Raw genomic sequence first — 27,784 nt, 5'->3', positions numbered from 1 at the left:
TTGTTGTGCGTGTATAAATATAATGTATATTATAATCTCTCAATAAATGAATAAATTGGTACTTATATATGTGTATGTATAAATGACTACCGGCATCGATTTCTGGTTTGAATTATTAAATAAATAAAATATAATTTTTCGCAATATGTACATATATTTTAATTAATTTAGGGTCATATTTACATAATCTACCTTAACTAAACTATTGTTTCCGCACATAGTACCTTATATTCAGGCTGAAGGAAAAGCAATAGTTTATTATTGACTATATTGTACATGCCCTGCTGTCTTGCGTTTAGCGTCCGTAGTATCCGTGGCCTCCTAGATTCCACGAACCGTCAATATGCCCGTTATAACCGAGTCCATGGTGGGATAAACCACTAGCCCAATTGTAATGATCGTAGCCGTCATTATTGTAGTCCACATTGCTGGTCGCGAATGATGATGCGTGTGAAATAGGCGCATGTGAAATAGGCGCGTGTGAAAGAGGCGCGTGAGATATCGGCGTTGCGTACTGTGTTACAACCGGTTGGACGACTGGTCGGGCGACTTGTGGGTGAACCGCTTGGCCGATCCGTCTGACGATCGCGTTGAAGCCCGATACAGGATCGGCGGTGTAGTCGACTACTCTCACGGTACCGTCGGGCTCAGCTAGAGAGTATGAACCCCTGACGTAGCCTCCGTCGCGGGTTTCTGACTGATGCTTGTTGTCACCCGTCACTGGGTCATTGACGGCGTAGTTGAAGTGGTAGCGAGGCACCGCCTGTAAACACAGTTAGTTACAGATTCAATGACTAACTTTAATTAAAAGACAAACTTTAATAGTAACTATAACGACATGAAGAATATTGAATTACCAAAGCATTGCATACAGTATGTATGCAATGCGTTGGTAATTCGTACGTACTCATACGTACTTCTGGCAAATGCACTAAGCATCTGTTTCTCTGCCTTACATCCTGCCAGACCGAAACATTTTTTTGTTAGTCCCCACAGGGAATCGAACCCAGGACCCTTCGAATTCACGCTCACACTTCATAATACCAAAGAGACGGTCAATTGGAAACTCGCTTAGCATTTGGGAGATCTTTGTTTTAATTTTGGTTAAAATCATAATGAAATCTTAACCATGTTTTTACTATTTTTTTAATTATTGTTTTTCGATTTATAGTATATGTTAAGGACATTCAGAAAATAGATGTTACTTACGTCGTAGGTGGCAAGTCCGACGTCGCCGTGATACGGAGCTGCTGTTGCCACGACGACGAGGCACGAAAACTAACAAAGAAAACATACAATAGTATTATTATGCGTAATTAATTAATGCGTGCATGCGTTGTTAATGTTATCCGCAAATTTTTCTTTGCAGTAATAAGGTGGAATGGCACTATCGTTTCCTTATTTCTTTCAATATAGTTAGGCATAGTTACTCTTCCGATAATTACACCCGACAGATTTCTGGGTATCAAGTTATGTATTGTGCTTACCGCGATAAACGAAAACATTTTCCACAAATTTCTCACTAATATCACGTTACTAAACGTACAGTTGCAGTGTGCGATATTTATTATTTGGTCTGGTTTTATACTAGTTACGGCTCCTCGTTGGTTAATTTCTAACTATCCTTCAGTTCACGCTTATTGACTATTCGTACTACAATATTTTCGTAATTTCATAAGTTTTATTTATAACCATTAGTTAGTATCTATAATGAATTTAATTGAGACTTAATGTACATAACGTCTAGTTGGATATACCTTTTACTTACATTTCATTAACGAAAATACACAAAGCCTTCTAAGATTTAGTTAATTATGACGCATTTAACGGTTAGTAATATACTACATACGAATACTGAGCTTCGAATAAAGACTTATTGCTTTTTTTTCTTTTCTAAATTAATACTTTGTCGACTTCACTATCTTATTTAATTGACATTTTAAAGGATAATTTGTGTGCTTATAACATATGCATTTGAGAAGTAAGTAAGTAATGTTGAATATTTATTAATACATCAAACTTTTTCAGCAATAATTCTGCGTATAGTGTTAATATGATGCATTAATTTAAAACAATGAAACAGATAATGTGAAGTAATGTTTGATTTATAGTCCTTTGAACCGTAATTACGGTATAAACAATTTTGCTTGTCAAGTTTAACAATCCAATTAGTTAATTAGGTTTCTGTGGTATGAAAATGTTACGCAAATATCAGTCTATGAAATTGTATTCATTTATTCGAAAATTCAAGTAACAGTTTCACAAATCATTTCTTCCCATTTTAATTGAGAATTGTAGTAACTAGGTTTTTAATGATTGTGATTGTAGCAATGTTATATTTTCCACTAGGACGCCTACATTTACGAAGTTGATGAAGTACTTAGTACTACTAATGAATTCAATTGTGTATATTCTTGTATAATGGGTGAATAATTGTCATAATTATTAGACATGTTTGGTATAATAATTAACAACATTGGTAGTTTGTCATACGTTGAAGTATGACTGGACAATTAAAATGTAGAAGCAAAAATTTTGGATTTTTTAACTGCAGATTTTGAAATAGATAATGGGGAAGCTGTTTTTTGTTTTCTTGTAGTCTTAGTATATTCCATAATACTTGTAATATGATTATGAAATATCTAATAGGTAGGCACCTAATCAGCCTGTATTTTTTTCCTTATTTTGTCTAGATTAAATTGGAACCGGTGCTTCGAATGCTATTAAAGTTAATTATAAATATTATTGTAATGTTAAGGAAAGTAGCTTCATTGCAGGATAAAACTTAAATATTACATCTTAATCATGCGTTTAAATACGCCATTTAAATATTTTTAATTTTTTAAATACGCAATCTTTGTAAGAAGGTATTTTACATATTATTCTATCCTCCATATAATTTGTTACGTGCAGTATCTACTAAATTATACAAAGTTTCACAATTTGTTGGCATTTAATACTCTAAAACTATAAATAATTAAATCATAATACGACGTATACAAAACATAAAGCGGATAATTAAGCAATTTTGCAAGCAAATTGTAATTTATACGATGCAATTGCAACTAATTCGGCTCCTCTCGACCGCCTCATTACCTCTTTTCAGTAGAAACACTCTTTCCACTCAGACTTACACAAATTCACATTTGCAATCAGACCTCGGAGAAAAGTTCGAGCCACCCCGCGGCCGCGCCCCGCTCCATGCCGCCTTTAATTAACAGAAAGTGGTTCATTAGAGCTTATTCATTAAAGCAAGGAGTAATTAGCGAACTCTAATGAATGCTGTAATAATGTAAGAGCGGCCGCCACGGACTGCGCTCGACTTCTAGATTAATCTAGGAGCTGAGTATAATTTAGTAATGGCGTTAATTTATTAGCGATTGCGGGATAAACGATCTATTGGAACTTCCAAATGCCGATATCAATACCTACGTTATGACGTGATGTTATGCAAATTCGATACGTAATTAGTGAGAATTTGAAATAGTTTCTACTATTAGATAATACATACGGTAACTATTCGTAACAGTTACCTATATGTTAATGAAAGATCGTTATTTATTGGAATTCGGAACTAACAATTACCTACGCGTGTTTTTGTTATAAAGTAAATTTAAATTAAGGATTGATATTAATGTACTTTTATGTATATTTATGAAATAAGTATATTCAACCTGAGCGGATGTTCCGTAGAAATATATTAATTTCAGTTATATAGTATTTAAAATCGGTTACAGGATGATACTTAGTAGGAACTATTTAAATTTCAATACAACCACAATGGTTGAAAATGAGAAATTTATTTAATTTTATAGTATGTACATAGTTAAAGCCCGCGACTCCGATCACAAATTTAATGCTCTGTTTCTTGTACTATCTATGTCCAAAAAATCTCTCCAGAAATATTCGAAACCGTTGCTTATTTTACATCTACAACGTGAAGGTAAAACAAATTAGCCAATTAACTATTCATATTTTCGCAGTTATAATTTAGTAATATATTTTAGATATACTGATTTAATTTAAAAATAAACCAAACAAGCTTAACCTCACCTAATTAGATATTAAGTACATATACCTTTTCACTGTCGCTCTCTATACAATGATAGATAAGGAAAAATGTGTTTTTGTTTATTTATTTAAAATAAATCCTCCAACTGTTTTCCCCATACATCTCAATGTCTCTATTAGTACATGTGCCCAATTAGCATAAAGAAAACAGAACAAGGATCTGTAACAGCGGTCCTGAAACGACTCGTTATGTCGTTAGGTAAATTTTCTTGCGTTATGGCATGTTCGATATGCCTGGCTGGACGGTGGACAAGTATAATGATGTATGCCGAGATTATTAAAGTGTATCATTATAAGTCGTGCATGAAAATACACTGCGGACATATATAGGGGAACCCAAAATAGGTATTTTTGTCGTCTCAGTTTCTGAGATTGATTCCGATAAAGTCTATGAATCATTATATTCAGTGTATAAAGTACTTACGCTAACGAAGGATTGGCTGTGCGTAGGAGTATTGGCATTTGATGGAAATTACTTCCTATCCCTAGCACGTTGTTACAAATTCAATCTTGTGTACTGGGGATAATGATTAATATTGTAAAACTTGCTAAGTTGGATTTGCGTGGTCTTAAATTTAAAATTATAGATGAAAGTAATTGTTTTGTTAATTTATACAATACATGAAAATACATTCTATTAAATGCTTGTCAGGAATTAAATAAGGTTCACATTAATAAAGAAAAGTGGTCTAACTAATGAAATAGCAACTAAGCGTATATGCGTTCCTCTTAAAGTGTCCATGAGTGTAAGATACGTTTCGTAAAAGGGTCAGTAAATAGTAACATAAATACAATTCTCAATCGTAAAATCTATAAATCAACTGAGATATTCAGTATTTTTCAATCGACTTCAAAAAATGGAGTTCGTTATTAATTTGTCAGTTTTTTTGTGTTTTTACTAATTGAACCGATTTTTATGATTTTACTTTCTCTTTTGAATTTGGTCTAGATCTAATAATTTGAAGGCAGCTTAGTTTTTCGTTAAAAATTATTAGTTGTCCCTATCCCTATAAACGTTATTTTAGGATTACAATCCTTAAATAAGTTTTGATTGTACTCTATTCACATGATAGGTGCAAAAGGAATGTTACGTAGGAACACATTACTATTTGATAATAATATTATAAATGCGAAAGTAAATCTGTCTGTTTCTTCACGCCTAAACCAATGAACTGACTACGACGTTTCGATGTTTTGTCTTTAAAATCATTCAATTGAAAAGCTTTTTTTGCATGCGGTGATCAAATTTTATGTTTTATTTAATTTTTTTTTTGCACTTATGGTTTTTAAATGATCTTAACGCTTTAAATATAAAAATAATTTTGCCTCCGTACCTAATTATCACAGTTTAACTACAATAAAAGTACCTATTATGTTATCTGGGGACTAACACAATCAATCTGTATGTGGTAGTCGAGCACGCTTCGGCACGAATTGGGCCAGCTCGCACCGGGGAAGTACCACACCCCCACAGAAGACCGGCGTGAAATAGCATTCTGCTGTGTTTCGTTCGGTGAGTGGGGGAGCCGGAGGCCCATATCCTTTTCCTTACCCTTCCCAGTCCTTTCCTTTATTCCTATCGCCAATCCTTTCTTAATCCCTTCCCAAAAAGTCGGCAATCCACTTGTAGAGGCGTCAGGTCTGCAAAGGACCTTATGCCTCTACAAATGTTCATGGGCGGTGGTAGCGTTTACCATCAGGCGTCCCACCAGCTCCATTGCCGACTGTAACATAAAAAAAAAACAGTCTAACACAGGCAATTATGATACTAATGAGTTCAACAATGTATACAGTATGAATGATTAAACATCTTTTTATATTGGAATGATACTGTATCAATAATGTATACCAATTATTCAATAAACATTTCTTAAGCCCAACAAAGTAGAAAATGAAATTGCAAAACTCACAGCATGATATGTGGTTGATTTTATTTGACGAAAAAACAAGTCTGATACGCATCGATTCAGCATGTTATTGTAACTGGATAGTGGATACTAAAGGCAGGTTTGTGGTAATGAACTTTGTAAGAATATTCTATTATTATGACTATTAAGTCAATTAGATTTGTAATTTAGATCTGCAATGTGTTCCTTGGAATTGTTATTTTGCGTGCTTTTGTCAAACTTGCAAAAACATAAGAGATGAACATCGTTTCGTATTTTTAAAGCATTTGAATGCTTAAGACTAATAATTAAGCATGATTATTAATTCTGAATGGAATGGATTCAAACGATGTTTTTGTCCATGTGTCTGATTCTGTTGAGTTGGTTGAAGAGGTTTTATGGGGTTCCATATCAAAAGTGCAAAACGGAAGCCTATTACTAAGTTGTCCTCAAGAACCGTGATAGTAATTCTGTTGGCAATATAACGGTCGCGAGTCCGACTCGCACTTGTCAATTTTTTAAATATTTAACAACTAAGATTTACCATTTATATAGAAGGTACTTTTCAACCATCGTCCGAAAAACGATTCTTAATTAAATAATTTTTTTTTTAGTTTTGTAACTCAATAAGTCTCTAGGTTTTCACTCGGATTACGCAAATTCTTGTTTATTGGTAACTTCCACTCAAGGACGTCGGTGATCTTTTTTGGAGAGAAGAATTAGATTTCGTGATTATTCAAGTATGTATATATATATATATATATATACATACGTATATTCTAAAACGATATATATTCAAAAATGTTTCCTGCTACTTTTGGTACCCATGAAACCGGGCCACTCGTCCACATGAAATAGCTGACATTTGAGATATAACAAAGCTCCGTCCTATTAATAAGTAAATTGAAAGAATACGTGTCACGTTGTTTGTTCGCGATGGACTCCTAACTACTCAATCGATTTTAATTAAATTTGCACACCGTGTATAGTTTGATTCAACATAAAACTATCCAGAAGGATGCGGAGCGTGCAGCTAGTATTTCATATAAGGAATTCAAACCTTGCGAAACTAATGCATACACGTATAAATAGAGATTGAGCTTTAATTGGCTAGAAAAAATACATTGTTTCTTGCTTCACGTCTAGCCTTCTGCTAACAAGGCAAGCCGCAGGCGACTATTGATTAGTGACCGGCGTTGCACACCCATCATTCATTCATCGCGTCCACACGTCACTCAGGCATCGCGCCGTTTTTCGCCTATTTTCGCCATTTTGCGCCGGATCGGGGTACATATTTGATGGTGCATCTGCCAGGAAGGAAGCGGCGTTCGGTAATTGGCCCGGCGTGCGGTAATATTATTCAGATCCATTAAATCAGGTGGAGATTTAATCTTGCACTCATACAATTATAATGCAAATGTTGATCGGTGTACTTTTTAAATATTTATATTTGGTTTGCGCAAAACACATATAATTATACAGTATTATGAACCTACTAAACTGTGATTTGCGCTTTTAAGTAGCATTATTCCTGATTTTTTCTGATGGTGGATAGTATTCATTACTTTGCTTAATATACATCAACATAATATTGAATAGTAAGTATCTATTCACTTCTATTCACAAAGTTGTTATAATAACGCTCGTTAGTAATAAGTAAAACGTAATAAATGATTTATTGACTCACCATCAATGATTAGTTACCTTTTATTGTGCTATAAACATCGGGAAGTTACTGAAATCGTCCAACATTATTTAAAAATGTTCGCGTATTTATTTCCTTTCAAAATATTTATTCAGTGAAGCGATCATACAATGCGATAATCCAATTGTCGCAGTGTCCAAAACTCGTGCTCAATACGCGAAAAGTGCTTTCAAATGGAAAAAATCTGTACATGCTTATTCTATTATTATGTAAGTGTATCGTATAAAATTTTCCTTTATTTTATTTTTTATATGCTATTCACAAAATAAAGGTATTGGTATTTTTCAAATATTCATAGCAGCCAGTATACGCGATGTTGAAACGCACTCGTGGCTCGGAAATATATAAAAATGTTTGTCCTGCGCTTGATCTCTCTTCGAATCTTCAAGAGGGATGCGATATGGAATGCGCTTGAATTCGGAGTAGAGTGGCGGTCTGGCCAGAATGTGGATCTATTTGCCAATAAGATCATCGAGATGTATCTGAATCCATTCCATTCAACCCTGTAAGTTTTTAAGTGATTTCACACTTACATGAAGCACTACAATAGTATTTTTGCCTGGGTAAGGGTTTTGGTTGCAACATAGATTTTTTCATTTATCATTTTAGTGTACCGCGTCGTGGGGTTTGGCAGTGTAGTGCTGTTACTCTAATAACGTTCATCATGGACAAATTTTTTGCTTCGTTCGAAATCATTTTTAATGAACACAATGATGCAAACTTAATTCAGAAAATAAACCAAAATAATTATTCAGCGTACCCTTTTTTATTCGAGGGATAGCATACTATTGAAATATATTTAAATAATAATTAAACATCCCCACTAATTTTATCATGATACCACTCAAAAAAGGCTTTGGCGAGACTTGTTTACATAATCATTCAATTTGCAATGTTAAACAGTGCCGACCATCTGGTTTCTTGCTTTTTAATTCAATATACTGTAACTGTGCTTTTTTCTTACCCCAATGAGGCAACTCGGCATTAAATTATAATAAACTTAATTTTTACATTGGCTTTTCATTTAACAAAGTTGTAACCTCATTTTCCATATAAGTGCGACATTTAATGTGTGTTGAGACAAGTTAAATGTACAAATTTCACCTCAGTTCCATTCGGAAATTATTTATTTCTTTATTAAACGCTTTATTGAACAACGAAAACGAGAAAAAACCGTGTCCAATTGATTAGTGGGTTAAAGATCCTGCTTTAACGACTGCAGTTATTTTTGCTTACATATTCAATAAGGCGTATAAAACCATTCAACCGTATACGGATAAATTTAATATTTTTGTTAAGACAGTGTTAAAGAGCTCAGTTAATTTCTGTATGAGTGGAAAATATTTGACTTAAAAGGAAATGCAGGGAATAGCTACCTTTTATAGATAATATTTAAATTATGAATCTCTTCGAAAAGTTTGATAGATGGACAGCACAGCATACCTCGCACCAGGGAACTACACCCACAGAAAATAGACGTAAAATAGTCAATAGAGGGTTATTGCTACTGTGTTTCTAACGATTAGTGGAGCCAGATGTCAACATGATTTTCCTCACTCGTTTCAGTCCAATATTTTATTCTCAACGTCAATAATTACTTTCATACCATTGAAATACCTTTCATTGAAAACGGTCAACGCATATGCAGAGGCCTACCTTTGTAAATCTTCATCGACTGTGATGATCGCTTAACATCAGACGAGCCCCCAGCTCCGATGCCATGTCTGATATTTAAAAGAACCGCAGCCCAATAATCAATACTTGTTTTTATTGTATTCATTTGTATTCATCATATAATAATATTTGGAAATAATTGCAAATAATTTATTTTATTTAAGCAGATCATAGTTTTCGTCAGATGCGTCCTGAATAAGAGAATAATTTGTAGGTATTGATTATATAGTGCTGTATGGAGATCGTGTGTACGGATACAAGATTTAGTCTGATTATATATTAGCTATATTTAGGCAAGATGCTTCAAAATAGAGTTCTGCAAATCACTCTATTGAATTCCTACATACAAACCCTTTCTATTTTGACACACCTATCAGATTATTTAGTTTTCCATCCTATTTCAACTTTTTTCTGAAAAAACAAGTTTAAACGATTAATTCTATTAAAACATCCTATGCACTTAAAACAGTGGAAGTTAGCTTCTAAATTTGGTAATTTTGAATTATTAACATTTTTCATTCATATTTACGTTTACGAATACAAGGAGAGTCCTTAAAATATCTGCTTCTAATTTGATTTTAGGATAGTAGCCCGTAAAGAAAATCTAGCAATGAAACACATTTGAATACTTCTACCCCATTCTACTCTCGGACTAATAAGACTTTCTCATTGACTTATTACTATTGTGAGTTATGAATCACAGTTTTTTTACTTGTCGCCTGACTTCAAAAAAGGAGGAGGTTATCAATTTGACTGTAGTTTTGTGTTTATTTCATAACTTTTTACTGGGTGAACCTATTTTTATGGTTATTTATTTGAATGCTAGTGCCTCCCATGTGGTTCACTGAAATTTGGTTCAGTTCTAATAATTAATTAGAGGGCGGTTTAGTGTTTGTTATTCACATTTACCAACCTACTGATTAAACTAATAGGAGTTCTATATCTCAACTCGCATAAACTTATGAAATTTAGTTAAAAAAGCAAATGATCTTTCAACGATAGTGTTCGGGTAAAGAAAACAACACAATTAATTTACAAAATTTAATTTCTCCTGTCGCCATAACTTAGGCTAGATGTAAGTTCTTTCTGTATAGATAAATGTTAAACTGGTAACACGGTAATTGTCTACGTGTATATATGTTTATTCTTAGCTTTACAACAAGAAGATATTTCGGAGACCACCAAGTAAATGTTAAATAAATGGCAAGAGTCACTAAACGCTAACATTATTTACGAATCCATGCAAATGTACAATTTAATCATAAATGATCCTATAAACTTTGCACTTCTCCTGTATACAAATAGTTACTTGTATTTCTTGATGTACTAAATTTTAAATATGAAACATGCTCGATTTTTTAATCATGTACCCAATAAATGTTAGCGTTTAATATTACATATACGATATTGTAAATACTTTAAAATTTGATTTTATCAACGAATATAATAGTAAATTGTAGTATATAGGTCTATATACACAGAGAACATGAGTAACTCGAGTTAAATTTCATTGATGTTGGCATTCCCATTATTGCTACCAATTTTGCGTCTTAGAAGGTACAAGATGTGTCTACTTAAGTCTAAAACGTTTATGCTAGTATGTACAAATTTACTTTTATAAGACGCTATTCGAAGTTTAAGTAACAGCTCGTCAATTAAAAACGAAATAACAAATTTATTCGAGAAATATTTACATAGTAAGATTGGAAATCACAGAGATGCGTATAAAGAATTAAAATACAAAAGGTACTCTCACTGGCAAGAATTAACAAAAACCGTCATTGTCTAATATTACAAAACATGCATTTCATCGAAATTAATTGCAACGGAAGAATAGTCTTGTTCATTTATAGTAAATTCCATATAATAATAATATAAAATAATTTATTTAATATTAAAATTATTTCGTTAATACAACATAAATTCCACAGTAGGATTGGGTACAAAATGACAAGATACACAACAAGCGTAGCTCCATGTAACTGCTATTTTACGATATGCAATTTCATTTTCATTATTATCACTTTAAATACAAACAACACGCTTGTGTTTAACACATTCCTTAAGATTCTAAGTAAGAGAATCGAATGATTTATAGAGCAGAGTAAATTTTACATAAATTGCGATTTCACAACCAAAATTAAATACCAGTACAACCGCCATATTCAACACGAATGTGAATGGTACTACACTCGACGAAATTAAAGGGATGCCATAGTAACATTCACATCAAGGTTTGACTATGAATTATATATTAACGAGTCGAGTCGTCGCGTGATAGCGAGTGACGTCGACTGCAGTTCTTTAGTCTTTGCACAACACTGTCACTCAGAGTCGTCGTCGCTTGCTTTGCGAGGCTTGAGAGACGTGGTCAGGTCGAGCGCTGGTTCCATTGTATTGCTGGAAGTCTCTGGAGCGGGCCTGAAGGTGTGACTCGGCGGCTGTCCTGCGTACGGGGGGTTCCAGCAGCTCGCTGTCGCATCAGGTTTGACACTCGTTGCGCTCAAGTATGAGCAGGCCATCATCTGGAACAATGTAAATGAAATTTAATATAACTTGTTGAAGTATATCAGTTGACGATTAGATTTTGCTTTCATTCTTATATTTTATAAATATATTTTTTCATAATTACAGTGCTCATAATATATGACATGTAATAAACATTTGTACAGCATATCTCCACAATAAAAAATGAAACAGTAACATAATCTAACAAAGTGTACCATCATACAAGAGCAATTTGGCACGTCAAAGATCATCTTTATGTATATTGTGAACGCAATCTCCGGGAGTAGATTGAAGTAAAACAGAGGTTACATAAATAATGAAATATGTAGGCGGTGTTATGAGATGAGGCCTAAAGAATTCGCGAGTGTCGGCTCGTCTAATCGTGCTAATAGCCAATGCGCAGCTTCCTCCGCTTTAAGGCTTTTACGCTAATGTGGAGCGAGTGCAGGAACAGTTGGCCCAAACGGTACGGTTTGTACTTTGAAATATTTTTCAATTGCAAAACAACATTTTACACCTATTTACATTTTTAGCGATTACATTAATTAATTATTAGTTATCAATGTCATCTATTTGTTATTGCCCTTTTTTATATTATATTATTCCAATAATTTGTTAGTTGTGAATTGTAATTCGTTCCTGTTTACAAAATAGAAAAAGATTACATTTCTAATGATATAGAAAAATACATATTTGAATGTGCCTTCTTTGCCCCGCGAAGTTATTTTTCGGAGGTAAAAGGATTCCTAGCAATTTATGGGCTCAATAGACTATTATAACATTTTCATAGTTGATGTTGCGAACAAAGGTCCCCACACAATTGGCAATAGTTCGCGGAAACAGCTGCGCGTATACCGAGTGTTCTAACAATGATATTGTAACTTTAATATTTATTGCACTTGATGAACTCCGCGCAACTTGGTGCAAGTAACTACATACGTATAACACGGCTTCAGGAATGGTATCCTCGAATAAAAAGACACGTATGAGTCTGTAAGTTTATCTGTAAAGTGCCTTAAAACAGCGTGTATGAGTAAATTAACCCGGTGCTCACAGTACGTATAGTGCATAATTAAACCCTTCACGTAAACGCTTTGGTTAATATGTTTAAGCGTCGCTATTGCTTTAGGAGACCTAAACTCTCCTATGAGAATAAACAATCGCTACGGGCGGCTCGTCCTGAGTTTCGCCGCACAAATGAATTAGTGGTGTTGTCCCCCCGCGGCTCGCCCCCGCCCGGTCTCTGCATAGGGCGGGGGTCATGTTGCGATTAAAATATAATTAGGCGCTCGGCAATTGTTTCGCCATCGAGCCAGGTGGCGCGGCCCGCTAGGTAAATTAAATAGCCGTATAGTTTCCAATTACGCGCGCGTGGCCGCCGCGAACGCTTATTGTCTAATAATGCCGATGAACAATATGAGGATCTTGTAGCTGATTAATTATAACACGGGCTCAAGTCTGCAGGAAGCAGTCGGCATTTGATTGATACAGTGGGCGACGGGGGTCGATAACGCACGTGTAACGCGATATTAATTACGATCGCTGAGACACGGCAATAAATCACGCTCACCTAGTACTTTCGGCAGTAATGAATTCAAACGGGCCGTAATTGCGTACCTAATTACGAGTGGACGGGGTTTAATTTATCACTGTCGGATTATGAATTAGAAATGGCGTTAATTAAACATGCATAATATCGTGGAGGCGACGTATTGTCGTGGACGGTGCGCCGCGGGCTACGCCGCGTAACAATTAGGTTTCAAACTAATACGGACGCTATTGAAACTTACCCGGCCGTGTGTGCTATTCTCTGTGGGAAGTGGATACAGTCGGCGGTACAAGCTTTCCATGGAAATTATCTGTTTGTGTTTTGGAATTTCAGTATTTTACATGATTTATCAATTAGGCAAGCGTTGTATTATGGATGCTCCGAATGAATTTAGATCTGTTTGAATAATGCGGCTTGGGTATTGAATTACGGCAACTTTAATTAAATAAGTTGAGTATATTATTAAATGATTTGTTTAAAGGCTGTTTCATGATATATAGCGATATGTTGTAATAATGCTTTTAGACTTTACCTCGTGTTCGCAGCTTTATATATCTGTTTAAATATATTCTCGTGACTATAGAAAATTATGTTTGAAAAAGTTTGACTACTTGGAAATTGAAATACTTAAAATACGTATCTACTTACTTTAAAAAAATCTACTAATTAAGTAAATTACCCCAAGCGCATTATTTCATATACGTGAGGAACTAGCCTTACACCAATACAATTTTATTAGAGGTAAACCATTTCATTACACGCCTAATTAAATTAGTTAGTTAGCCGGAGAGGCCCTTGGGCGTTTCTTGTACACATAACACTATAATTGGGTGAGCCTTATATTCTTTATTGCTCTTAGTAAACGTGTTTAATATCTAACTTTAGATTGTTTTGAGAGTAATGAACGATGCGAATGACCTTAGAAGACTGAGTTGTAATTTGTCTTATTATATTTGATAAAGCTATAGATCTTAGAATAGGTAAATAAGCTACCTAGGGAGGGTACCATTACGTCTTGAAGCAGTACTTATTTTAAACTAAAATGTCAGAGCAATATCGTTTAGCACCATCGCTGTTACACACTGGAGTTAGTACTGCTTTAAGACGTCATGGTACCCTCCCTGGTTGAACTGGTATTTCTTAATTATCAAATCACATTCGGGACTCTTACAAGCAATAAAATATTTAGACGGTTGATTATTGTGCATAATAAACATATCATACATACATAATATAAATAAATAAAAAACTATACCTCAAAAAAAAAATCCTTTGTATAGATCTATAACCACTTAGGTCTTAGAGACACAACATCCACAACATTAATATAAGTTTTAGTAATTAATAAGCTACGGGTCCATTTTTTACAAGTACAAGATTTTCCACACAACAATATATTACTCAATCATATAAAAACGTTACATGTTATCTATCCATAGACCGGTAATCAGAATACATTTTGAAATGGTTTATTACAATATGCGACGATTAAAAAAAAATGCATTTAATGTAATTTTTATATACGGAGTTGCATATTTAGATGTTACTATATATTATTTCTCCATACTTACACGATACCGTGATAAAGAAGCTGTCAAGACCCCGAGCAAGTTTAATGGTTGCGTTCAGGTGGATTCAGATTTCGATCATTACAGATGCAGTGGGAGACCTACACGGTCCGAAGGGGTCGTGGTCAGACGCGGCCATTAAGTTTGATAGTGTAGATTGTTTGAGATAAAATTTCAATCGGTTTTAACTCGTTTTTATTATATATTAAAGATATTTTGAATACAAAAAATGCATGGAGGATAAAACTCAATTGTAGTCACGAGAATATCTCCGTCAGTATGAAAAATATTATAAATAATTTATCACGTTGTGTAAATGGCATTCGTGCTACCCAGAAAACTATTTCTCGTTTCTATATTTTTTTAACTTTAATTTAAGTATTGTTTCTTGATTTCACATGGGTTTTTATATAGTTCTTTAACGTGTAGTAGTTCTTACGACGATGTCTTTAGATAGGATTGTATTATTAACCGTCCACTCGGTTCCACTCGCACAACCATAATAGCGATGTTGAGAACGCTCCAACGCGTTCAATAGTGTACAGCCCATCGGTATCCCATTAACTAGTTGGACAAACATAGCCGACGCATCCCCGAATAAAGACGGGACGCTATAATACAGCCAGTTCCAGAAAGCCATTAAACCTGTCTTTATGTTTACTTAAATAAAGCACTCTATTAGGGGTTGGTTTATTGGTTGATTCTATATTATTTTGTATGGGTTAAAAAAACATCATTTTATGTTTATTTTCAGGTACGAAACACGTGGTTGGTGATACAACTGTGTCAGACTAGTCTTATCTTAGGATCTCGGATATTTATGTCCTATAATCCTAGTGGTGGTTTAGAGATAAGTATTCATAATACAAACGACCGAGTAGTTAATTTGAAGTTAATTTTACGTAGTTTCCCGACAAATCATATATATATATATATATATATATATATATATATATATATATATATATATATATATATTCTGGATAATCGACACAACAAAAATATTTCTTTTCTTTTAGAGATGTACATTGCTTCTATAAGTATTCATTATACAAACGACCGAGAATTAACGTAGTTTCCCGACAAAACTGAATAGATAGCTACAAACGACAATAAACATAAGGGACGTCACACTAAACGGTATCAAAACTGTTTATTCTGCGATGGGACGAAGTTCGCGAGACAATGCCGCGACCGCAGCTAAATAATTTAATAGTGCGCTCATACCGTTGAGCTAACAATCGCCTGTTATTGGGGTTTGCGTTTGCTAAATTGTACTAATGTTTGAATAATTGATAGGTATTTTGTATATAATGTCCGTTTGCATTGTTCATCGTATCTCTGTTCAGTATGGGCCGGCTGTTGCCCGATTAATTTCTATACGATATTGTGAGGAAACTTGTTTGGAATTTATTGAGAATAATTACGCCAATTAAGACAGTTTCTAAGATATATTATTATTCATGAAATCGAACAATAACCGGATGAATATATCTAAATTGATAAGCACACGTATCACGTTTCAAAAACTCCTCATAGCCAAGTATTGTGCGTAGAAACATTTTTCTCCTACGAAAAAGTTTATAATTAAATCTGAATAAGTATGAAGATACTCGACCAGGCCAAGGCTCTCAGACGGTAATGATCACAAAAGTGGTCAACTACAAACAAACTTGATACCTGAAGTTATTTTTACAGAACTGAAAAAATAACAAGCGAAAAATAATTACAGAGACGGCGAAGTTTCGAGAGGCCGCAGATAATTATTGAGGAGGTCCTTTGTAAAATTTCGCTAGCCTGTAGTGCTGATTCAGCCGTCATCTATCGGCATTTGGTCTAAATGCGTGGGCTCTTCAAGTCTGTTCTAGATTATATTAATATTATAGAAACGCTGTTCGTAAAGCCATAACACAAAGAATTAAGGCATAATTTCTACACAATTTCAAGAAGCTTCTAAGAAACGTATAGTTTATATCTTAGAAGGCTTTAATTATAGTTGAATTGTTCGGAAATAAAACATGTTTTGGTGACCTCAATTTTGTAGTACAGCGCTCAGTTATTGTGGTGAAAATTATCAAGTTTGCTTTAATTATTTAATACAGATGTATTAAAGGGTAGATAAAAAAAAAAATTGTTTTCTATTTAAAATACTTTACTAAGCTACAATGAAATTGGATAATACCTGTTTCTTTGTAAAATATATAATAAATATGTTTATAAATCATACAAAATTTTGCCGACAAACAACCCGCCATTATTGCAAGTTAACCGCGAATACAATTAGGCATCCGTACATTCGTTTAGCAGAGATATAGCAAAGAAAGATACGGAGTGATAATACAGGGTGGATATAAATTAGGGCGGTATGGGGTAGGTAGCGTGCGGGCCGGCCGTTTGTCGCGTCGCGTGCGCGCGCGCTCATTCCGTATTCATGCCGCCGCGACACGCGATGCGATAGCTCCTAGTGTACGCATTAATCATCGCTCGTCTTCAGTTTCAGGATGGCCGTTTTATTGATATCTTTGTGTGGAATGTGTGACACTATGTTAGTTTTACGATAATTTCTATAAACAACGTGTGTTATGTAAAATAAAATAAAATAAAAATAAAATAAAAAATAAAATATAAAAACAGTCAACGATAATATTTATAGCATGTATGCGCATTATCTAGCATTTTCTAAAGAGACAAAGTTCCCGCAACATTATTTTAAGTCAATATAAATAAAAAATAATCCAGTTACCCAATTTGAATAATTTCCAATAAGCGTTCAAGTCCTTACACGAAAGCCGCAGTTTCAGTAACAGTTTATTATTAATAAAATTGGGTTGGTTTGTGTGCGGCTCCGGCAGCGCAGGCCGGTAACGATGCCCGCTCGTTATCGGCCGGTCGGTCAGCGCCGCGGAAAATTCGCCCGAAACTGACGCGCGTGAAAATTTAATGAACGGCCGGACGCTAGTTAACTAAAAGGTAAAGTGCACCCTCTTGACGTGTTCGGTAAATATTAATAGTGAGTGTGCTAGCGTAAGCCATTAAAAATGCACGAGTCCGCGGACACGGAGCCCCGGTGCTGTTCATTAGCCTCTTTGCACGCGTCCCTCCCAAATTAACTATCGCGATATGCATTCAACGTTCGCTCGATGACACAACTTTCCACCGGCAATACGATGCCCGTTTCTTTTCCGCCAGTTACGCTCCGTGATTATCGAATTCGCCCAATAAAATGCGACGTTCAATATCCAAGTTCCGCGCGCCCGTTCCCTCTGCGCTGGAAACACTTCCTGAACGGAACAAGTTTCGTATCCAAACCATTTTAAAACTCTTACGACCACTATTAAGGATAATAGAAACTGTCTAGCTAGAACTATGAGTCAAGGACTTATGTGTTCTGCTGGAATGATCGAAGTTAGACGTTGGTTTCTTTTATTTCGCAGTAGATTAAGGAAATCGGGGAAGGTTTCAGTGAGGGGAGTATTTGTTACAGAGTAATGAGGATCGTTAATTATGTATCGCAAGGTGCGTTGCCGTTTCAATTCGAAACGGTTGGTCGCAAGCTCTTATGAACGAGGTCAAGGGTTCGCAGCTCTCAACTTTTAAGGGCTGCCAAATTAATGAGGCACTCCTTTGTAATAAAGATATAACAAGAACTGCGCACGCGAAGCCTACTGCCTTCGATGTCATTAGAGGCGTCGCGAAGTCTCGACGTGAGTCGTTATCGCTTCTCTAAACAACTGCGCTTTATTATTTTCGAATGAATTTCTCAAACTAAATGATAGGAAGGAACGTCGTTAGTGTTCTTAATTTAAGGATGCAAGATAGAGGCAGCGAATCAGGCAGGTTTCCAAAGCGCGAGTAATATTGTATCAATAACAGGTTTTCCTAGCTAAATAAAAAATGTGTCTTACACACATAAAATTTTTGATAAGAAATACGCGTTGCACATTTTTACATGGAAAATCTAAATTCAAATAAAAAAAAATGAACGTCCTTTTATCATAAGTGTGTATGGCTATACTATGGTAGTGAAACATGAATATATTTCATATTTTTTAGAAGAAACCACATCTATGAATAATAAAATATTCATGCTACTATCATGTTTAAGAATTTTAAAAGTAGTTGAAGAGTAATTAACAACATTAAAGTTTGATTGCAGTATAAGGCACATCATAAAATAAAAATTAAAACTAGAGAGAGCTCAATGCAGAAAAAATCCAAGTGTAAGTGTGATTCTCCGTTTCAAAGACACGTAACCGACTGATAACCGACACCGGCTACGACAAAAACTCAACGAGCGGAAGCGAACCGTTTAATTCGTGATGATCTCATGAATCGCATTCCATCAGTTCATATCGGCGGGGAGCGGGTAGATTACAGGGTGGCTTGCGGCCTTGGGTTTCTAAGTCGTGGCTAATTGGATGAGCTCGGCCAGGCAGGCCCAATTAGCACCGCTGTGATTCATTTTAATCGAGCTCTCATCACTGCGCTCGCGGATTAAGCCTTACAATTTCACTTTCGCTATGATAACTCTGACATAGATTTCGATACCTGTTGCGAATGTGGAACGTGCTAGTTAATTATTGGTTTTGATTGGTAGTGCTAGTCGATGCTGTGTTTCATTCCTTGAATAATAGTAATTTTATTAAAAATATGATGATTAATGAATGAATGTTCTCCGATGACATGTTATATTATGACAATGTTAAATGAAAAACAAAACATGTATACTTTAATCATTGATTGTAATTTATAGCTATTACATAACTAAACAAATAATATCCAATTAATTCAATCACTAATTACGATCTATCCCAAAAATAAAAATCACATAACAACAGATTCCAACAAAAGAGAACGCCACTAACATTTCCCCTTCCTCACAAACGTTAACCGATATTATACGCAGGCGGTATGCAGTAGGCACGTATCTGTCAATCCGGTTACGTTGTTCATAATGCTCACAAGATTGAATTCGGCGAGCCTACCGTTTTCCATTGCGAAATGCATTCAATCGGGACACATCAAGTTCTATAGTACGTCCATTAACGGGCGAGTTTACAAAACACGGTGCTAGAGAGGGACGACAAGAGAAACCACTTCCGCGATGAGATGGCGCACTTCCTGTGATTGAGCCTCGTCCGTGATATCCTTTTTTCCTCGCAATAAGCTATTAGTGAATGCTTAAGTGCATATGCTTTAAGAAGTGCTATAAAAATGTGTACCCGAAATATTTATAGGCCATCGTATGCTAGGACCAATTTTTCTTGAATTACTTAGAAGTGTTTTTTATAGCTGACACGTAATGTAACCTACATAACGTACCTACGTAAGGTACGTTTAGATTAATATGTTCTGAAAGCCTGTTTATCTGAACCAATATAACCATCATCACAAAATAAATATAATAACGCGAATAGAAAAATACAATACTGCAAACTACAAAACACATGCAGAATGCAAATTAAGAGCCGGTAATAAAGTCTCTAAAACAACACTTGTCTTAATGTATATCGTCGAGTCTAACAGAATAGACCATACGAGCCGTGAGCCTAACACAATCGTATATGCAGTTGTCGGCACCAGAAATGAATGTTGTACCACCCCGTGTAATTTCCACTACAACCCGTTCCCATCTCTCTCGCTCAGCTAAGTAATGACTTAGATTCATTCTCAGATAAATAGCAAATTGAATGTGTTGACTGCCACTATCTTGTTAGAAATAAATTTAATATGTTAAGTATTGATGTTGAATTATAAATGACATCAGACGAACTCGGAGAAAAGCGCACTTAATAAAGCTTATAGTCTGTTTATAAGAACTTTTACCACACGTATATAGGAACGTAGTTTGTTTCAAAATGGAAAAACAGGTAATTGTGGGTGCAACGAGCATCGTTAAGACTATGTTTTAAAACTAATTCCCGCGGGTAATAGCCGGTTGCGCCGATAACCGGCGAACGTTTACATTGTTTTGGCTGCTCGTATTTTTTGGTTGGTTTTACGGTCGGGGAATATGAAAAGTTTTGAGAGGCTCTCGCGGCGAGGCGTAAAGGCGGTTTACGATGCGTCTTCAAGTTGAATGCGCCACATGTTTGCGTGTAGCGCTGAATTGCTGAATTTCCACGCGGTAAAACCGCATTACACATGCTATGATCTGACCATGAAAATTTTAAACGCTGCAATTCAAACTAAAAGGTTTTCTGTGGCGGCAGTAAAAAGGATAACGTTGAATTTTTTATGGAATCCACTTTTTCTATTTACACAAGCGTACGTTTGTTTACATTTAAAGGACTTTAATGGGGTCCAGCTGCAAAAATGTTCTCTAAACCGAGACCGCATCTTATAAATTCCCGATTAAATTTTGGATACGAGCGCCAATGAACACAAATTCCTAGAGTCGGTCCAATAAAGGACGCCGTGCAGCCGCGTTAGGAGCCCATAAACGAACGTATTATCCATGTAAGGCGGAATAGCCGTTGCACAATTAATTGTTTCATTTTGGGAAACAATTCCCGCTCCTCATTCAATTAAGAGCGGCGAGTGCGGGCAGAGGGAGACGACGGGGGCTCTCCCGCTCATGAGACGGACGTATTAATAGCGCCTGCAATATTGATATACTCGTATCGTATCCTACCTACCGCCTCGAATACGATATTGTTTGTTAGCGAATTCGATTTGTGTCGATCATAAATCTTGCGCCTTATGTGAATTTCGACTTGATTGAATTCGCACGGAAGGGACATTTCTAGCTACACGTAATTTAAAAACATTTATCTGTTTGTTTGTTTCATTTCGTAATGAGCATGTGTGAGTGTGAGCGAAGTCGACGCGGGACACAATTAGCAAAAACACACAGAATTAAGGTAGACAAATACTGGAAGCGAGACGCACGATGGCATGCTCTCTGAATTTTATATCATGCATTCGTTATTCATTGTTTGTCAAGAAAATTACTGCGAACCTTTTAATATAACTTGTAGTCGCTCAAACGGGGCTACAAATTGGAGTTCTTGAACAAGTTCGCAAGTCACGCTTTAACCTTAGCGATTATTAGTACCCGCGTGTCAACTGGCGAACAAATTTAATTTGCCGCTGTATTATGCGGATCATTAAGCGTATTGAGTTATATTAATTAAACAAGTTTTAATTTAAAATAATTGCCGCAGTAATTTATACCCGGGCTGGCTTTAATCAAAACAATAATACGAATATGAATAGGGACCTCAATTTCTCAGTTGATTTTGCCTAATATAAACGTGTTTAAAAAGACAAGAAAAACCCGATTCATTATTCAAATAAGTGAAATTTAAAGGGTCGTAATACATTAGAGTTTTTAATTAATTAAGCTAATGTATGTAATTCAATTAATAAAAAGATACGTGACGTAGCGAGGCTTTCAAATCAGCGTTCTTAGTTGAAGATTCGAGAGCAATCTGTTAGATTGGTTCATTAAGACCTCCATTAGTGAAGTAATGAGTCGCGATGCATGTTGTTGGGACGAGTGCGGAGTAAACGAACGAGTGCTCAATGGAAAAAACGCGCAGAAAACGCTACGTACGTAAATCTTTAAGGCTACGCACGTTATATGCATTCTGTTTACTCCGTTATTTTGTATCAAAATTTTCAGTTTCAGGAATTATTATTAACTATTTTGAAAATGTGGATATATCATTCGTATTTATTTAGAGCAAGGGAGTGTAGAGACATTCGTGCCTTAAAAATCTTTCCTGTGTTTTAACGAGGAAATAAAGCATTTAAATTGGTAGCTAATTAAAATAATCCTCTACGGTTTCTACTAATTTCCTAGTGGCATTTGGCGATATTTCGTAGCATAAGCGTCACGCCCGTCCGTTTATAAAGCCCCTGACGTTTAAGACCAAAATTAGCTGCAGCTTGGAAGATTCCGAGTATGAATGCAGGTCGGGTGCTGTCCATTAGCCTAATTGGAGAAGCGGGTTGTGGTGCCACCTCCTCTTTGTTATCGCCATGCTATTCGACTGGATAGGAAACGAATAACGTAGTAGATTTGCTTGTTTAATTTTATAACTGTGGTTTGGTTTTTGTTTATATTTTGTATGGGTATTTTAGTAGGTTTAAATGTACATTGGATAAGTTGGTAATACAATTTGCTTTAGGTTTTATTCTTAGTATTGATTCTGTACTTACTGTAAATTTATTGTGAGCAATTAAAAAATAATAAATAGCTATAACGGCATATATCGCAATATTAAATAAGGGAAAAACTAAATAATAAGAAATACATTTGTTTTGCAATAATAAATATCTCGTTTTGTTTTATTTGAGGTTATTCATAACATAACATTTTATTTTGATTTCGTTTCCCGTTTTCGTTTATTCTGACAATTTTTGACATTTATTAAAGACAATTTATCTATGCTCTATTGCAAATTGATCTCTATCGCAATTAATAGGCACGGCCAATCTCTTTAGTTAAACACACAAAAAATATATAAAACAAGCCAATCACTTCATTAATATTTCATATATTCTTTTCGCCGCAGTGCTGCAAATTTTATAAGGAAATAGGTCGCAGATTGTAGGCGGTAACAGCAACTACATATTTTATATCGCAAAGTGTGGTAGCGGGTTGGAAGCAGGCATCTTCAATACTTTGGTCGCACTGAAACTTCTCCAACGCTGTTTTTTATTGCGCGAAATTTAAATGCATTTTTGATGTAAGGAGATGACATGCGGACGTCCGCCCTGCGCCCCTCGGCTACGTCCTATAATTTTCCAAGTTGGACTTCAGCACGACGGTATTAAGAGTTGATTGCTTCAAGAAACTTGAGACATTTTGGCGTATTCTTTAGATTCCCAGGATGCTGCGGTGCGATTTTACGGACTCGTCTTTGTTATACATAATACAGTAAGCAATAATTTGGAAATTCAATTTTGTTTAGACCTCCATTGCGTGTTTGTGTTATGAATAATTTTATAAATTTCCGAGGGAGGTTTTCCAAGCAGTCTTCGATATACGAAAATTTTGCTTAAATATCGAGTTATTTAAAGAAATAGAATTGTATATTTGTAATTAAAGAGGAGTTCTGAGTTGCGCCTCAGTGACACGACAATACGTTTAGAGGCAGGTAACAGCTCCACCACGGATTGACTTCCTCCAATAGTTTTTAGCGCCTGCTAAAAGGATTGCCGTGTTCCATTGACGCTTCTCCGTAGTTTTCCTTGAGTTCTTATTTATGGCCATTTTAATAATAGTGTTTTGCAGCGCTTTATGTTTTATATGGAATATTTATTGATGTACTTTGTTGAATTCTCATATTCAAAGATTCTTTTTAACTTATAACAAATATTAAACCCATGAAGCAAATCGATTGTAGATATGCGAAGCTTTTTCCTATTTGAAAATGTTATACCTAGACATTTTTAGCTATCAGAGAGAATTGCACAGTTTAATAATATTATGCAACATAATTCAGCATTAAAACACGTTATTATATAGAAAGTAAAATATTAATGTAAGGTGACGTGTGCCCGCGGTAAGTTAGTGGTATTTAATACATTATGCCCGGTAACATTGCGCGGGTAATCGAGTCGGTGTAATAATTAGTTCACCCGCCGCAAGTGATTGTGCGAGGTGATAGCATTGTTTTCGAACAACATTTTTGCATATTTTCAACGCCCGTCGGAAATTAGTGGTCGATGCACGCATATTTTGTGCTGTCGATGAAAATGTGCTTTATTTTTTTTAAGCACTTGCCATTATAGAGTTAACATTGTAAACATTTTGTACAACTATACATAGTCTCTAATGTTTTACAAATAAACTGGAAAATCAAATGTGTTCCTCATACATCGTAAATCACGGAAGCAGAGTAATAAAATCCTCTACCGTAATATCGTATCAATTACGAAGTGGCTATGAAATCGACCATAAGCGTATTATTCGACAATTTAACAGAAAATTAAAGTAGAGCCGCAAACCGCGGACGTCATTTCGCTATAGTTTGTCCAATTTATCAGTGCCCAGAGTCGTTGGGAAATAATCGTAATCGAAGCGAGCATTGCGCCGAACAATATGGGCCGATGTCGGCCTCTCTAATTGGCCCTTACCTGGAGCGCACTCGAGAATGATAAAGCCCCCATTAGCTGCCCTATTATTTACCTACTCGTCATTAGCGTAGACTTCATTAGGATAACGAGATAACGGAGCCGAGACTCGAGTGGGGAGCCCGTGCCGTATTTTTGGTGTTTTTGAACGGGATGACAAGAAATTCGTAAGAGCTATCGAACGGCGGACGCAGAAGGCCAATTATTGCCGGATTATCCTTGAACGTTAGCGCACTTAAAATGACGAATACTCGAAATTTATGACGCGCGAAATGGCCATAGACCACCGACGTGCGTGTCATTAAGATTTCGATCGTAATGCCGAAAACAGTGTGGTTTCATTGAGCCCACGTTCGACAAAAAACATGCCGAATTTATTGTTAATTATAAAACTCTGGCGGTGAACATTAACTTGGAGATACGATGGCCGATAGCGGCGAGCCTATTTATTTATTATTTAGATATCCGCCGCTGCGGTCACGACTCCATATTGTTTCGCTGTAATGGCATTAATGACCTCGGTTAAAAGTTGAAGTGTTAATTTGATTTAAAATTATGCCCGCGATTACGATCTTTACGTGCAAGTTTTACCCTAAGCTTTAATTACGATCCCTGATGGAATTGCTGTGATATGTTTTACCTTCATATTGCCGTACCTTAAACTGGGCTACGATGTTATGAGTTCATACTTTTTGCAATATTAAAGAAAAATAACAAAGCCTTTTTCCTAAACGCTTATATATAGACGAGACGATTTGGCGTTACATTTAATGTTATAAAATATTCATTAAATTTTATTCGTAAGCGTCTAAAATTACTTTTTGTTTCCGCGTTTCTTAGAAAACGAATGAATAATAAATAAAAAGCAAAGGAGCTCGTAAAGAAAAACGCTAACTTATAACGATAGTTTAGTAACAAGTTGGAAGAGCGGAACTTTATGGTATGTTGTCTTACATTAATTATTCCAATACTTGTTTACCAATTGAACAGAAATATATGAAAAAGTAATATTTAACACAATTGAAAAGAAATTACTTATAATTTGTAACGTTTTTTTAATTTTAATTTTCGTATCTTTTTTATTATTTTACATGGAAACTAGTTTGAAAATTAAGCTCATTATATAGATAACACATTACACAATATAAGATTTATTCAAGAAAAAAAAAATCATAAAACACGTTTTAAAAAGCTGTCTAAACATATAGATTTTTTAGGTTAAAACCAAATATGGCACCTAGAATACACGACTATATATTTCAGGTGATATAGCTGATCATTATGCAGTATTAATTAATCACGTAGGGCTAATAGCATAATCAAAATAGTTGAATGGAATAAAAAATAATTACACTAGATATAACGTTATACAGACTCCATTCTAATTAAGGCAACCTCAAGTAACTGTTACATTTCATTACGTCTAATTACGTACCTAAGATACACTTTATTGGCTTATTTACATTAAAATCGCTAACGGTTTGCATAATTTGTCACTTAAGCTAAATACTTGAGCTATTAAATAGAAGCCGAGATAATAAAATACGCTACTATATTAACACGAGTGTAGCATACATTACAGAAACACAACAAGGAATTTCGTTTTTGCATTTAAGATGTGTAAAGAAACTTTATTGAAATCTTTTAATGATTAGTTTTAAATCAAATATCAAAAACGCTCTAGGTATACAAAACAACCAATTGTGCACGTTTCAACCCACGAAATATGGCCTGTATAACACAGCGATTGAACATTTACTTCGTACCAAATCGAAAGAGATGGTGTTAGCTGAGTTGCCGGAGGATTAGAGTTGAGTTTCGCAATGTATCGTCGTGAAATCAGTTTCACCGTTCTATGACTCCCGTACGAGCTTTTTCATACCACGGATATAATAAGAGAGCATATGCAACATTCTTAGCGTCACATGCGATATACAACCAACTATGTTTGTAAATAAACACTCGCGCACTCGGGTTCAAGAGAAAGTTTTAATGTAGCAGCCGTGGTTAATGAATTACATTGAAAATATAATTAATCCATTTGAAGAAACTCATAGAGTGGAAGAGATAAAAATGTTAATTAAGAGAAAAATGATGTAAAAAATAGTACAAGTAAGAGGCTCGGTGGAAGGCAGAGTGACTTACGAGTGTCGGTTGTAACTGTCGCATTAATTAGCATTCCGCTAATGAGGAGTTATGGCGCTCTAATGAGATCACTTCAATCAGACGTATTTATTAGCCCCGACAATTATTGAGGTGTATTTGTTGCTGGAACATTCCGCTGCTATTTTATTAATTTATAATTCATTTAGAGATGCCGTTCTGATATGAGTCGGACGTATTCAACATTCCTTTTTTGTGATTGATTTATCTAGACGTATATCTGTATGAAATATTATATGAAAGCTTAAATAAAATACTTGTAAGCAAAAATATAACTCGATGAGAACTTCATTTTTCAAAGTACCACGGATAAGTGTGAACCGCTGTTACAAAACCGCGCAAAACAAAAGCGTCTCCACTGGAGGGGCCGTAAAAAGACGTTAATAATATTCGTCAAAGCACTCTGGTTACATTAAATCAATTTGCCCTTTCCGCGCGGTAAGTAGCGAACGATGTAATTGATAAGTTGAAACCCTTGTAGCGCGGAGGCTACACTGCTGCTACGAGCTGTGCGGCGTCGCTCACATGTGTGTATCAAACAGTGTTCGGATGCGCCCCCGAATTGTATGATTGT

General features: G+C 35.3%; 2 protein-coding genes across 3 annotated transcripts in view; both read right to left on the bottom strand.

The window, feature by feature from the left end:
* Positions 1-170: 170 nt before the first annotated feature.
* LOC119833667 (larval cuticle protein A3A-like) lies at positions 171-1,637 on the bottom strand. The gene is made up of 3 exons (XM_038358188.1): positions 1,488-1,637; positions 1,210-1,278; positions 171-763 (listed from the first exon to the last, which is right to left on the bottom strand). Exons 1-3 carry the CDS (start codon positions 1,503-1,505, stop codon positions 296-298), a joined length of 555 nt encoding a protein of 184 aa, XP_038214116.1. The 5' UTR covers positions 1,506-1,637; the 3' UTR covers positions 171-295.
* Positions 1,638-10,363: 8,726 nt separating this feature from the next.
* Positions 10,364-27,784, bottom strand: part of LOC119828329 (LIM domain transcription factor LMO4) — a 131,588-nt gene continuing 114,167 nt past the window's right edge. For both annotated transcript variants that reach the window (XM_038350462.1, XM_038350454.1), the window contains exon 5: positions 10,364-11,861. The gene's annotated coding sequence lies outside the window, so the exon portion shown is untranslated. The remainder of the gene's footprint in view (positions 11,862-27,784) is intronic.

This window comes from Zerene cesonia, chromosome 1 (assembly GCF_012273895.1).
Source record: "Zerene cesonia ecotype Mississippi chromosome 1, Zerene_cesonia_1.1, whole genome shotgun sequence".
In the NCBI taxonomy this organism is placed as follows: Eukaryota; Metazoa; Arthropoda; class Insecta; order Lepidoptera; family Pieridae; genus Zerene; species Zerene cesonia.
The sequence above is the reverse complement of the archived record's forward strand: the minus strand, read 5'-3'. Positions and strand labels throughout refer to the sequence as shown.